This window comes from Electrona antarctica (assembly GCF_951216825.1).
Source record: "Electrona antarctica genome assembly, contig: scaffold_26, whole genome shotgun sequence".
Classification (NCBI taxonomy): domain Eukaryota; kingdom Metazoa; phylum Chordata; class Actinopteri; order Myctophiformes; family Myctophidae; genus Electrona; species Electrona antarctica.
Genome location: NW_027636995.1, coordinates 3576171 through 3591170, shown reverse-complemented (window position 1 = coordinate 3591170; position 15000 = coordinate 3576171). Strand labels below are relative to the sequence as shown.

Sequence of the window (15000 nt, the reverse complement as noted above, 5' to 3'; positions counted from 1 at the left end):
GAATACCACTCATTTCCAACATTTTACCATGTCATTAATATACCTTAGAGGTGTTGTGTGAAAACAATAAAAAGTCCCCCCCATTCTGTGTTTCCTAGAAAAAATCATTGACAAAAAAATCATTAACATGGTGAATCACATCTTGATGACATCTTCTTCTTCTTTCGTGTATCGTCGTCATATGTCCAGCTCAGTGTCAGAAAGCCACGCCATTGTCTCTGGTCCCACATGGAAGAGTCCAGCCTCTGAAGGAGGTCTGTACAGAGGACAGGTGGCAATTATGTGGTCGGCAGTCTGCTCAGGCTCGCCACACTCACATGCTGCGCTGTCTGCCAGGCCCCACTCCTTCATAGACGATCCGACGATATATAGGTTATATTGTACTACTCTACCACTGTACCACACAGATTGGAGAAATTTATATTGTATTCATTAAAAAAAAGTTACATAGTGAGGCTTTAAGGAGGCCTATAGATTTGATTGATTGATTGATTGAAGAATTTATTAACAGTTTGCAGAATTACAGTACATTTCAAGCACAAACTCAATACAAAGGCTGTTAACTGTGAGTGGACGACCCAATTAAGCATTACACTTGTTTCCAACAGGGTCCACCATGTTCAAATCATCAAAACATTTAGAGACGTACAAATAGACACTTCTATAGATCAGCATCATCAGCTATTTTTGAGGGGCGCCCCTCCTACAGGCTTAATGTTTGTCTTTCCTAGACAAACATTAAAAACGCAGTTGACAATGGACAGAGTTTAATGTTTGTTTTGTCACTAACACAAACATTAAATGCCATTAACAATGAACATAGTTTAATGTTTGTTCTGTCTGTCACTGAGCAAATCGGCATGTTATGTTATGATATCGTGATGATGGTAAAGCGCCGCTCACTTCACACGGGTGTGATTTTTGGATAACGCTCCCCCAACAATATATGTTGAATGCTTGCTGGGAGTTTTACGTAGTTAAGTAAAATATATAAAATCATAGATGTGTGAAGTGAGTGGTGCAACTCCGTGTGGGGGTCCCCGGAAGGTTCCAGACCCCAGTGTGCAGGCCCGGTTCCGGCGAGCCGCCCCGCGTCTGAAACGGTCGAGAAATGACTTACCGTGCACCAAAAGCTTATTTTCGTGCTCGGGGACCCAGGGACACACAGCTGTCTCTATAGCAGTGGTTGCACCACTCAAAAATAAAAACACAAAAATTAATAAATCTCGGTGGGAAACTGGTAACTAAATTTTATAGCACTAGGACCCAGCAGCCAGCTGGCCGGGTGCTGCAGACCTCTCTCTCTCTACGTTGGAGGAAGGAACCAACACACACACACCAGTGCAGTTCACAGAATGAACACACCACACCACAATGATGCTGCTGCTGCTTCTGCACGGAACGAGAGAAACGAGGATTAAAACCTAACGGCAATCTGTCGCCGGCCCAGCGCCGCCGCCCGCCGCCTCGGTAAATAAATAATCCTCCTCCCGTCTCTCTCGTGTATTTAAATAAACTGTTCTACTTTTCTCTAGCTGCTGCTGCTGTGGGCGAGCTGCAACAAGACCGTTATGTGACCGTTAGAGAGAGAGAGAGAGAGCGAGAGAGAGTGTGTGTGTGTGAGAGAGAGAGAGCAAGAGATAGATCTTTTTTTTCTCGTGTGGTTGCAGTGAGTGAGACGCACAGCCAGGCACAGCAACGCTAATGACAGATGCATCGTGCGTGCTTCACTTTCTCCATTGCATTGGGAGGGAAGGAGGAAGCGAAGGGGGGGGAATAAAAGGGATAGTCGTAGAAGACAGTCGTTGTTTGGATGGATGGATGGATGGATGGATGGATGATGCGAGCCGCGGCCTAAAAGAAAAACCCCGATCTGTTGTGTGTTGTATGTGTGTGTGTTTTTTTCATCCCTTCTCTCTCTCTCTCTCCCATCTGTCGCTGCTGCTGCTGTAGTCTGTAGGATTTGACTGTATCGCTGCTGCTGGGTGTTGGTTGGTTGGTTGGTTGGCTGCTGGTCGGCTCGCCCAGTGGGAGACAGACCGACCGACAGACAGACAGAACGGGGAGAAGGTGACTAGAATCATGCCGTTGATGCTGTGACAGACTGTCACTGTGAGTGTGACGGTCCCTAGCTGGCTCTCAGCACAGTCAGATCTCATCTCTAACTGGACCCCCACCACCACCACCACCACCACCACCACGCCACGCACCGACCAATATGATGAAGACCGAATCCACATCACCACCATCCTCATCCTCCACCACCTCCACCTCCACCATGAAGAGCAGCACCGGCGGCGGCTCGCTCCGGAGCCCGTCCCCGCACCGGAACGCCTACGAGGCGGGCATGCAGGCCCTTCGGCCCGTTAAGGACAACAATGCAGCCGGAGGAGGGGGGGCCGCGGCCGCGGCGGCGAACGGGGAGGTGATGCAGGAGGGCCCCGCCCCCCGGGGCCGCAGGTTAGGGTACAGTAGAGAGGCTATTATTATTATAATACACTCACACTACATTACAGGGGCTATTACAGGGGCATTTCACTCATTTTCAACATTTTTACTATTAATATGCCTTAGAGCTGTTATGTGGAAATGATAATAAAAAAGTCCGCCCATTCTGTGTTTCCTAGAACTGGAGGTATATGAAAAAAATCACACCCGTGTGAACTGAGTGGTGTAAGGTCTTATATAGCCTGATCAGCTGTGGTCTGACGTAATGTCTGACGTAATGAAATCACACCCGGGTGAACTGGGTGACCGTAGCAACCATGCTCATTTTTTCTGCACAGACAGACTAACAAAGCAAGTTGTAGGAGTGGTTTACACCACTCAATAATTAAATCACACCCGGGTGAACTGGGTGACCGTAGCAACCATGCTAATTTTTTCTGCACAGACTAACAAAGCCAGTTGTAGGAGTGGTTTACACCACTCAAAAATCACATCAAATGAATCACATCTTGATGATGTCGTCAAGATGTGATTCACTGTGTTAATGATTTATTTAATGACATAGTAAAATGTTGAAAATGAGTGGAATGCCCCTTTAATTATTATGGGATGTATGTATGTATGTGTGTGTGTGTGTGTGTGTGTGTGTGTGTGTGTGTGTGTGTGTGTGTGTGTGTGTGTGTGTGTGTGTGTGTGTGTGTGTGTGTGTGTGTGTGTGTGTGTGTGTATGTGTATGTTAGGCACCTCAATGTTAAATTCGCTATTGTTTGGACAAAGTCTAAAATAATAAATCAATATAATGAGAGGCCTATTAGAAATACGTTGGGAAATTGAACCCTTTGCAAAGTAGGCCTACCCTTTTCTACTATGAGCTTGTAATCTATAAGAAAACAAATAGAAAATGTGAAATATTTTGTACAATTTTGAAAATATTGTATGGGGGCACGACATATTTTCAGATGGGAGTCCGCAGCCAAATACGCTTTGAGACCCACTGATACAAACGGTATACGTGATTTGAATAGCCAGCTTGAACATTTGACTAATATTATTTCTACAATCGCCACAAACTGCTTCAAAACCATGTGGCTAGCAAGTCATTATGAGCATAAACAAGAAGTTGAAGGGTATACATATAGTTCTGATGATTGATGACGTACTATACTGCATGTGCGTGTTCTTCAAAAATCCTTAACATTGAGGTGCCCACAATGTTTATGTGTCCACTCTTCTGTATGGTTACTCTGCTATTGGCCCGGTTTCATTTGTCCCGGTTTCAAGCTTGGGGGGGTGTCCCCGAGTCCCGACAAATATATCTAGGCTACCACTAAAATGTAATTATACCAAATTATCCCAGTTCTTCACCACAGTTGGTATGTAACTTTGTCCCGTGCTTATAACGGGTGCAGTACTTAGTTTAGACATTTTTTGGTTTAGACTAGTCATTGGTTAGACCAGTCATTAGTCTTACAACTACAACCTATCTCAAACCCTCACCCTAACCCTAACCTCCCACGGGGCAGCACACCTAAACCTAACCTTAACCCATGTCTAACCAATGACTAGTCTAAACTAAGTATGCACCCCCTTATGACAAAACATTATACAACATTTATTTTTGCCAATAGGCTCTACGCACACACGCCATTTTGGAAATAACTTGGGGGGGCCTCTTCCCTACTTCCTTCACAGGTGTTACCGATGATACTAATGAAGGCTCTGTTCCATTCTGCTTATGTTGGCCCACTGGAAACGCGTCTCAAAGTGTCCTCGAGTGGGTTCCACTTCCAAATGGCCCCCGTATGGGTGTATAACTCGGTGAATGGTATACAAATAGAACCAAATTTGGTTCCATTTGTACACTTTCAGCGTTATGGGGGGTCCTTGAAATTAAAAAAAAGTTTGAGAACCACTGTACACTAAAATGGAACAGAGCAAAATACAGATAATTTTGGGGGAACTTGATTTGGCTTTTTGACGACAACATTACGCTCTCCCCCGTATAGGTACGGCTCCAATGTGCATCGCATCAAGAACATGTTCCAGCAGATGACGACGGCGCCCCCCGGAGGCGCCGACGGCTCCGAGGGAGAGGACTTGGCGGCGGCGGGGGGCGGGAACAACGGCAGCGGCTCGGTCCGCCTGTCCCTGCCCAGGGCGGGCAGCCTGAACGAGAACGTCGACCACAGGTTAGTGTGTTTAGGACTAGTGTTGCTTTTGACAGCAAAAAATGTCTATTTTAGTTTTAGTCATAGTCTTCTTGTATAGTTGAATTAGTTTTAGTCACATTTTAGTCACCCGGGAATGTTTTAGTCGACTAAAATGTATTTTGGCGTGCATTGATGCCGTCGTAATGACTGATTTTACACTTGTGTAACAACCAAGTGTAAAATGACTTATACTGCATCTCTTGTCCACTAGTCCCTTCCTAACATTTTAGTCTAGTTTGTATTTGTCAAAATCGACAGTATATTTAGTCATAGTTTTTGTCATAGCTTAGTTTTCATGTAGTTTCCATTTTCCATTTCAGTTTTCGTCAGAGAAAAAAAGGTATTCGACGAACATTTTTCGTCATAACAATTTTTTTAAAAACAACACTGGTTTAGGATTGATTTTTATCCCATTTAGACCTGAGGCCGATTCTAAAAGAAACGTGCTTCTAAATCCTGACAGTTTTCTGAAAAACCCTATGTTTCTATGTCAGTGGTGGTCAACTTTTTGAGGGGCGCTAGCCCCTCCTATATACAGCTTTTGTCCCCACACGTCTCATATTTGCCATTGACAATGAAAGGAGAAATTAGGTTGCATCTAGACGAGCAAATTGTCTAACATCAATTCAGTTGTTCATGAGATGATGTATGAGGATGTATTGATCTGAAAATATGTTGTTCTAGGGATCTCCCCCAGAAGCAAAGATTTGAGTTAAAAACGTTCGCTCTGAAAGAATATATATTAAAAGATTTGCGCCACATTTTCAAGATTTTTTGGAAAATAGCAGATCTACAAGCTCGTACCGCGGTGCTTTCACGCCCGCGTTCTGTAGTTGAGGCCTATGTTTCTCATTGGCTGTACTGACGACCTATCGTCCTGATTGGCCGCCTCGTCTCTAGGCAAACACACAATTTTTGCCTCGAGCCGACCTCTCAGCCATGGGATATAAGGCAGCAGCTGGTAATTAATTGATGTAATCAATTAAGCAATATTACACTCGAGGGAGTGGTTTAACGTCATTAATGCACTTCTGCGTCGACGCAGAAGTGCATTAATTACCTTAAACCACTTCCTCGAGTGTAATTATTGCAATTATACAACAGTTACCCTTAAAACTAAGAAAAGATGTAGACACTACGACCACAAATGTCCCAAGAAACTAGCTATAGCCTAGCCACCGAGTCTGCTGCGCTCTGAGAGAAAAGCACGGCTGAATTGTTTGTTGCGATTAGGCGTTGAAATAATGTGGTTTGAAGCACGGCTAGAAAGACGTTCAACCAATCGGATTGCTTCCTCAAAACGACCTGTTTTTCTTGTTTCTCCATTTGCTCTGTGAAGCACTTTGGAGCTGCATGTCATGAAAGGTGCATGTCGTGAAAGGTCTTATATACAAATTAAGTAACGTTTTATTTATTATTCTTATTATTCACAGCGCACTGCTCAAGCTGGGCACCTCCAGCGTGTCCGAGCGCGTCCACAAGTTCGACCCCAAGGCGGAGAACGGCGGCGGCGGGGGCGGGCACCCGCGCGCCTCCTCGCCCAGCTACTCCAAGCTGCAGGAGACGCGGCGCATCTTCGAGCAGCAGCAGCAGCAGGAGAGGCAGGACAAGCTGGCCAGCACCAGGGTCCTGATGAAGGCCGACAAGGCTTCGGGGGGCTTCCAGGTACCGTTTACAGGGTCCTCCTAATCGGTGTTGATTCCGTCGACTAAAACTTAAGACGAAGAATGTTCGTCGACTACCTTTTTTCACTGAGGAAAACTAAATGGAAACTGCATGAAAACTAAGCTATGATGACTAAATATACTGACAATTTCGTCAACGAATAAAAACTAGACTAAAATGTTAGGAAGGGACTAGTGGACAAGAGATCCAGTAGTAGTAAGTAATTTTAGACTTGGTTGCATGCTGAAAATAGCAAGTGTAAAATCAGTCATTACGACAGCATCAAGACCCCGCCAAAACACATTTTAGTCGACTAAATCAACCGTAGATTTAGGCGGCCAATTACATATATTTGTGGGGGTCCTTGGCATGAAAACGTTTGAAAACCACTGAAATAGAAACATAGGGTTTTTTTCAGAAAACTGTAGAATCTTCCTCAGGTCTAAATATAGTAATTTTTACTAGTTGACTAGTTGCATAGTTTACTAGTCGACTAGTCGACTAGTCGACTAGTTGTTTAACTACCTATTATGTAAAAAATAATGGGTCGTTTTTTGGGGAAAATACACATTTGTACATTTAAAAAACGGTGTGCATTGGTGACTATAACTATAATCTAGCTGATCTTGAGGCCTAGATCAGCTGGTCAACTAGTACCAACAAGGTCGACTAGTGGATTTACTAGTCGACTAGTTGAATAGTCGACTAGTTGCTTAAAGCCCTAGTTAATACTAATCTATTAGTGTTCTTCCTTCCCCAGGACGGTCACGGCCGGTTGGACGTGGCGCGCTTCAACGGCAGCACAGAGTCCCTGGACTCGCTGGACACCAGCGAGGCGGTGTCGCCCACCGTCAGCCAGCTGAGCGCCGTGTTCGAGAGGGCGGCCGAGCTCCGGAACAACCTGCACCGCCTGTCCTCCACGCCACCGCTGCCCTCCTCCCGGGGAGTCAGCGCCAAGGTAGGGGCCACCTATTAGGGGTTGATCTCGTCTTTTTCGACTTTTAAAAACTATGACGTTTAAGAGAAGGAGGGAGAGGGAGAGGACACTGCCAACTTGCCGGTTCAAGAGGTTTTATTTCAGAGTCAAGGCAACGTTTCGCTCTTGCGATCCTTCTTCGGGCATAAATGCGGGTCTCCCTCCTTTTCTTAATACTTTCAGCGCCATTGCCTTTGATTAAAGTCAATTGAAGCCTAATTTTGATACTGACAGCCATAATGCTACTTACGTTAGCCAGTTAGCTAGATATGTTGTTAGCACAACACTGGATTGTCCATCTTAGATCGTCGTCGCCATAATAATCCATTCTATCCATTTCTTTCAATCTCCTGTATCTCCTATTCCTTGTCCCAGATGGCATTTTGGTCAAAACAGCGTTTCTTTGACGGCACAGAGCCGGCGATGAGGAGCCCCCAAGTGCACTGGCATGGACCCATATTGTAAACAACAGTTGAACGGGACCTGTTAAACTTCCTAGGATAAGCTCCCTACCGGAAGTCTGGAAATGTGGCTTTTCAAAATAAGAGCTCAAATGAAACAAATGCTGGCGTGAATTCGATCCTAATTTTTCAATAAATGCTAGCGCTGTATGGGTTAACACAATCAGCGCCGGGATGTCTTTCAAAATAGAAGCTCGGGGTGCCGGGAAGATATGTCCGCTTTTACTCTGTAAAGCCCCCCCCCCCCCCCCCTTCCGTTCCGGACAAAAATCGGGAGACATATTTTTGCTTGCTTACCTCGCTATCGTTATGATAAAATCGCTCGACGATCCCTCGCGTTCAAATTTTGAACGAGAGGCAGGTCAGAAGTCAGCAATGAAGATGTGTATACAGATGTGGCATCTGTCATTGAAAAAATATTAGTTTTAAGGGTAACTGTTAGCATAATTGCAATATTACACGAGAGGGTGTTCTTTATCGTCATTATTACACGCCTGCGATGCAGAGAGGGTGTTCTTTATCGTCATTATTGCACGCCAACACCCTCTCGTGTGATATTACTTAAATCCAAAATGTGCTGTCCAAATCTCCACTAGGTGGGCGTGCAGCTCAACTCCAAGCTCATCACCAAGAGGGCGAGCCGGGCCACCGCCGCCTTCCCCCCGCCCGTGTCCGGCGGCCAGGGCCAGGAGGCGGGCCTCCAAGAGAGCGGCCCTCCAGCGTCACGGGGGGGGCCCAGGGGGTCGAAGGCGGCGTCAGGCGACAGCCCGAACAACAGGGGGGACCACCAGAACGGGAGCCAGAGGCAGAGCGAGGGGGCGCCGCCGACCTCCGCGGAGGAGCTCTCGGAAGGCCGTGAGCGGACGAAGCAGGTCTCGGACGCGGGAGTGGAGGCCAAGGACGAGGACGCCGGGGAGCGGCGCTCCAGGGACGACGCTCGCCACGGCTCGCTGGAGAACGGCGGTTCTTGGGAGGGCGACGCCGGCGGCGACCGCCAGGGCTCCTCGTCCTCACCGGATAAGCCGGGGCCGCTGCGTACCGACAGAGAGACGGAGGCGAAGAAGAGGGGGGCGGACGCGGCGAGGGACGAAGACGGGACCCTAAAGGAGGAGCGGTCGGAGGGCGAGCCGGACTCGCTGGACATCAGCGCGTACAGCGCGGTGGGCGAGGACTTCGGAGGGAGCCAGGCGGACGAGCAGGAGGAGGAGGAGGAGGAGGAGGAAGAGGAGGAGGAGGAGGAGGAGGATGATAGCTACGAGCCCGAGTCCAGCTGCGTGGAGATCAGCGGCCTGCCCCCCGAAGAGGACCCGCCGCCCTCCAGGAAGATCCGCTTCAGCGTTGACGTCATTAAGGTGAGACCCCCGGCCGGGCCGACGCACGCACGCACACGCGGTGTGCTGCTTGCACGATTGTTGTTGCTCAAATGCACAAAGATTGTGATCACGATTTCTCACACGATTCTCATTTCTGCCATGAAAATATGTATTGTCTTTTACTCTGTAGTTTGCTGAACATTAACTACATTTAAAATGTGGCACCTGGAGCCAACTATTGTGCCTGTAAAGTCCGTCTGTTGTAGCTAAAACACAAGAGTGACTTAAATGGATCGGACAGCCAACTAGTGCTGCACCATTCTTGCTCAAATTTAGGAATTATGAGATTGCATCGGTTTCTTAATCTAGATTGTGATCTTTTAATTATTTCTGTGCTGCTAGCTGGTAGCATAATTGTAGTTAAACTGTGCCAGCGTCTTCGTCCACAGATGTGTGTGTGCGCGCGCAGATGTGTGTGTGTGTGCAGATGTGTGTGTGTGTGTGTGCGCGCAGATGTGTGTGTGCGTGTGTGTGTGTGTGTGTGTGCGCAGATGTGTACTGTACGTGTGAAGGAAGTGAAAGTGTTACGATCCTATCGCACACAACCTTGCAAAAACGTGCTGTAGTTGTATCGTCACCACACGTACACAAATACCCATCATTGCTTCTGCAGTGGCTGTCGGATAAACCATTGTGATATTTGTATATTTTGTATTGAGCATGGACACTTGAGAGCATGTGCGTATAATACGCATATCCCATTTTAGGCGGGAACCCCTTTTGGTGTTTTAATTTAACTAAGCATTATGTTATACTTTAGCTATTGAAAAATAGCAGATCTACAAGCTCATAGCGCGCCACCGAGTGGCGCGCTACGAGCTCGTAGGTCTGCTATTTTTGAAAAGTCGTGAAAATGCGGCACACATCTTTGAATATATATTCTTTCAGAAGACTTTTTTTTTGTTTTTTTTCGACGTCAGGCCTAAACGGCATATATATATATTTCCCCTTGATGGCTACAGAGGAACAATAATGGCTAAATTGTATCCGCTCACTCTTGACGCGGTCGAACGGTGTATTTGTGACTATAATTGTCCGATTGTGTTTCCAAATCCATATCGGTGCACCATTGTCCCCCAGGGCGTCGTTCATTCCTGGACTGATGTGTGAGTGAGGCTCTCTCTGTGTCTGTGATGACCACTAATTCCCTTCAGCTGTGTATCCCTGCCTCGTTACACGCTGTGCTGTTCTGCTCAGTGCACCTGGCGAAGGCCCGCTGAGGCCTGTTTTTACCGCTTGTCAAGGACCCCCCAAATTGACACTAATTAGCCCTTTGGACGGCCATTTGAAAAGATATGCCAGAGACCCCCCCATAAGAGAAGATTTACAGCTCTAGCAGTGATTCTCAACCTGTTTGATGTGCATATTAGTCTATATAGACCCACATTTAATGGCATTTCTGTCTCTGGGACCCCCAATTTATATTGTAAAATCAATGTTGATTTAACTAAGCTATAGGCTGGTAATCAAGCCTGACAGCGTGTCGCGGGTTCGAGTCCCGATCCCGACGACCTTTGCTGCTTGTCTCCCCCCCCCCCCCCATCTCTCTCTCCCCCTTTCCTGTCAAGCTACTGTTGATCTATCAATATAGGCAAAAAGCCCCAAAACATATCTAAAAAAAAAAGAAACCTCTTGGACTGCTATTGTCAGAATAACTGCCATCACATGAACCATTTAAGCCCGATGAAAACCGAACAGTGACAGCAGGTCGACAGGGGGTGCATACTTAGTTTAGACTAGTCATTGGTTAGACATGGGTTAGGTGTGCTGCCCCGTGGGAGGTTAGGGTTAGGGTGAGGGTTTGAGATAGGTTGTAGTTGTAGGACTAATGACTAACTGGTCTAACCAGTGACTAGTCTAAACCCAAAAACTGTCTAAACTAAGTACTGCACCCGGTTGACAGTCAGTGTGTCCAACATGGGGTCAGTGAGTTGCCACTAATGACCCCGGGCCGGCCTGCATTCCCACCACCACCGCCGCATCAGACACGGGACGGCCCCGAATGAGTGGAGCTGCTGATCCTTATCGGAGCTGCCTCTCTGTTAATGATTGTTAGGATTGGGTTGGGCGGGGGTCGGCTGGGGTTGAGGGGGTGAGGGGGGGGGGGGGGGGGGGGGGGTTGGCATTCCTATTGTGAGAAGAGAGTCCGAGAGAGACACATTGCTCTGCTCAGGGCCAGTAGTGAGAGAGCAGGGGGGGGGGGGGGGATCAATTAGTGAGGACAGAGTGAGGACAGAGTTAAAGAGATGGTATTTAGTCTTGCGTAGCCAGACAACTATTTAGAGTCTGGAACTAGTACTACTACACCTCCCGAAATCCGTGCAAGGAAAGCTGGCCTTTTCCCTTTCACGAAAATATATTTTCTGTAATATCTTTTACATTTATTTGATTTATTTATTCATTTTATTTATTTATTTATTTATTCATTTTATTTCCGCACGCACGCACGCACGCACGCACGCACGCACGCACGCACGCACGCACGCACGCACGGTAACTATTAACAATACAACTAAAGTATAGTTGCACCGCTCAGTTTGCACAGGTGCAATTCTTTTTTAAATATCAATTACTGCTAAGCAGCAAGCTAGCTATATATGCTTAGATTTTGATTCTGATTTTGATGTATGTCGGGATAAATGTGCGTGACCGCGTAAAGAGCAAACGGACGTGCGTTTGGAGGCTTCGCTTCCGCTTTTATTCGCTTGCAGCTCATGGGTCCAGGGCTTTCCGTTCTCCAGACTGTACTGACCGGAAACATTTCTAAAATTGCGGGAGGCGAGAAGTCTGGCCACGCGAGACTATAGGGAGATGGAGCGGCTAGCATGGTGGCGGCCATAGGCTGAATGGTTAGAGTGGGAGGGGCACCAAAAAGACCAGGGGACTTGTTTACGCAGTACGCACGCACGCACGCACGCACACACGCACGCACACACACACACACACAGACACACACACACACACACACTCGTGCTCAAGGACACTTGCTCAAGTGTCCTTGAGCAAGACACTGAAACCCAAACTGATGCTCCTGATGCGCAGCTATAGGTCGGTGCCTGCCTATAACATAAACATGATGGTTTCCTCTGCCATGTGTGTGAATGTGTGACTGTGACTGTAATGCACATTGTAAAGGGCTTTGTATGGAGCGAGAGAGAGGCAGGCGCCCGCCGCTCTATAAATGTACCGTTTGTGATTGTATGCAGCCGTGCAGCGAGACCAGAGACCAGAGAGAGAGAGAGAAGGAAGGAAGAGGATGTTGGAGTTGATTTAACCCATTTCGACCTGAGGACGATTCTACAAATCTAAATCATGACGGTTTTCTGAAAAAAACTCATGTTTCTGTATCGGTGGTGCTCAATATTTCATGTCAAGGACCCCCGACAATTATATGTATTTGGCCGCCGACCCCTCATCTGAAAATATGTTGTTCCAGGGACCTCCCTCCCTCCCCAGAAGCAAAGATTTGAGTTAAAAAACATTCGCTCTGAAAGAATATATATATTCAAAGATTTTCCGCCACATTTTCACGATTTTTCAAAAAAATAGCAGACCTACAACGCTCGTAGCGCGGCACTCGGTGCCGCGCTACGAGCTTGTAGATCTGCTATTTTTCAATAGCTAAAGTATAACGTAAACACCTAAAAGGGGGTTATTCCCCGTCCAGAATGGGTTAAAGAGTCTGGCAGTGCAGTACAGTACAGGGGCCGGGCGGGCCGGGGGGTGTAATGACCCAGAGACCAACGTCGGTTTTCTCAGCTCTGCTGCTGCTGCTGCTGCTGCTGCTGCTGCTGCGCTGTGCCCTGTGTGTGCCTGGAGCCTTATTATAGACAGCACAGCCTAGACAGACACTGGCTCCTGTCCTGACACTGTACGTCACACACACACACACACACACACACACACACATCATCCAAGCTAAGCGGGGCGTTCCAGCAATGCAGTAGAAATGAAGAAGTACTATAGCCATGCATTCACTGCAGCACACAATGCACTTCCTTTTCTTTTTCTTTTTTATGGTTTTTTTTTTGCGGCTTTCACCTTTATTTTTATATTTTTTATGGAGGGACGACAGTAGGCTGACAGGAAATGGGGGGGAAGACATGCAGTAAAAGGCCGTCGGGATCGGGAGTCGAACCCACGGCCACACTGCCAGACTGGATTACCAGCCAAGGTGCCTGGACCACTGAGCCACGGCCCCAGGCCACAATGCACGTCCTTTTCACATGGCTTTTATTTATGTGGGGCGGCTGTGGCTCAGGAGGTATACAGAGCAGGTCGTCCAATGATCCCTGGGTCGGCGGTTCGAATCCCGGCTCCTCCTCCTGTCTGTCCACATGTCGAAGTGTCCTTGGGCGAAGACACTGAACCCTACATTGCCTCCGATGAGTCGGTCAGTGTGAGCTCGCCACCGTCGGTGTGTGAATGTGGGAAGTGAGGACGCTGGTGTCGACTTCACCTTCCAATGTATGAATGAATGAACCATTGTAAAGCGCTTTGAGCACTTGGAAAAGCGCTATGAAAATACAATTCCTTATTATTATTATTATTATTTAGGCTACCTCCCATGGACAAGCAACGGAAGCCACTTTCCACAACCTTACCCGTTTTTCCTACCTGTTTTCGCACCAGTGAGGGGTGAGAGAGGACCCCTGTATGCAGATTCAAACACACTGCCTTATTTATTTACTACAGCAAACAACCTTTCATGGGAAGGCTATATTATTTTACTTATATTGACCCTATAAACAATTTAGTATAATTTAGTAAGGTTTTGGCCACTCAAATGGTACCTCGTCAGATAATCCTCACACAGCCTACAACAACTTCCGTGAACCGACTTCACTGTAGTAGCCAAGTTTTCATAAATGATATTTGTACTTAGGCCGTCTGCTGTCGTGAAAGTTTATAGTTATAGAGACATTCAAAGTTTGAACACCAAAGTAGTAGTAGTTGTTGTTGTCGTGAATCAGCAAACTGGACATTTTTACTGACTGTTTCCTTTTATCCTCGTGTTGCGCTTTTGTTTTTGGTAAAATATCTTTACTTTTTCTTTCTTTTTTTTCATTGCCATTTCTGCTAAGCAGCAGCACGCTACATATGCTTAGATGTTTTCTATTTATATTAGGATAAAATTACGCAAATGTAAAGACGAAACGGAAGTGGTGAGGAGGCTCCACTTCCGCTTTATATTTTAATCATGAGCTCAGAGCTTCTGTGGCTCCAGACTGTATGACGGAAGCGTTTGGAAATTGCGAGAGGCAACAGTCTGGCAACGCGAGACTTATCAGTGTTGTGACAACAGATAACAGGAAGTGAGGTGTACACGTAAATGTGGACGTAAATCATTGCAGTTTGTGAAATAAAGATTGCTGAAGAAGGACCTTTCCTTCTTCCTCCAAAAGGAGGAACCCAGAGAAACCCCAGTCTACCAGTGACATCATCCGTTTAGGCAGAAACAAGAAATGACTCAAGTCATTATATTTCAGCTTGCATTCCATTCTCTTGCATAGTGTTGTACCTTAGTGCAGTGGTTCCCAAAGTGGGGTCCGGGGACCCCCAGGGGTCCTTGAGGGGACCCCTCAAGATAACAGGAAGTGTTTTTCCTACCCGTTTTCGCACCAGTGAGGGGTGAGAGAGCGAGAGCCTTGTATGCAGATTCTTGAGGGGACCCCTCAAGGACCCCTACGGGTCCTTGAGGGAGTTCCAGGGGGTCCCCCAGCTAAATGATAGTTTGGAACCAAACGGAAACTTATGGGTCTGTAACTCTGAGAGTGTGCGAATGGAACCAAATTGACCCAAACTAACAGTGACTTTACAATATAAATTGGGGTCTCAGAGATAGAAATGGCATTAAATGGGGGTCC

The 15000-nt window shown here is 46.9% G+C and overlaps 1 protein-coding gene across 1 annotated transcript in view; it reads left to right on the top strand.

Annotated features, from left to right (window-relative positions):
* Positions 1-2218: 2218 nt before the first annotated feature.
* LOC306919574 (neurabin-2-like) overlaps positions 2219-15000 on the top strand; it is a gene marked incomplete at its 5' end in the record, with an annotated part of 89375 nt that continues 76593 nt past the window's right edge. Inside the window, 5 exons of the mRNA XM_079532334.1 lie at positions 2219-2466; positions 4455-4637; positions 6092-6323; positions 7084-7281; positions 8357-9112. Coding sequence (XP_079388460.1) covers positions 2219-2466; positions 4455-4637; positions 6092-6323; positions 7084-7281; positions 8357-9112 — 1617 coding nt within the window. The remainder of the gene's footprint in view (positions 2467-4454; positions 4638-6091; positions 6324-7083; positions 7282-8356; positions 9113-15000) is intronic.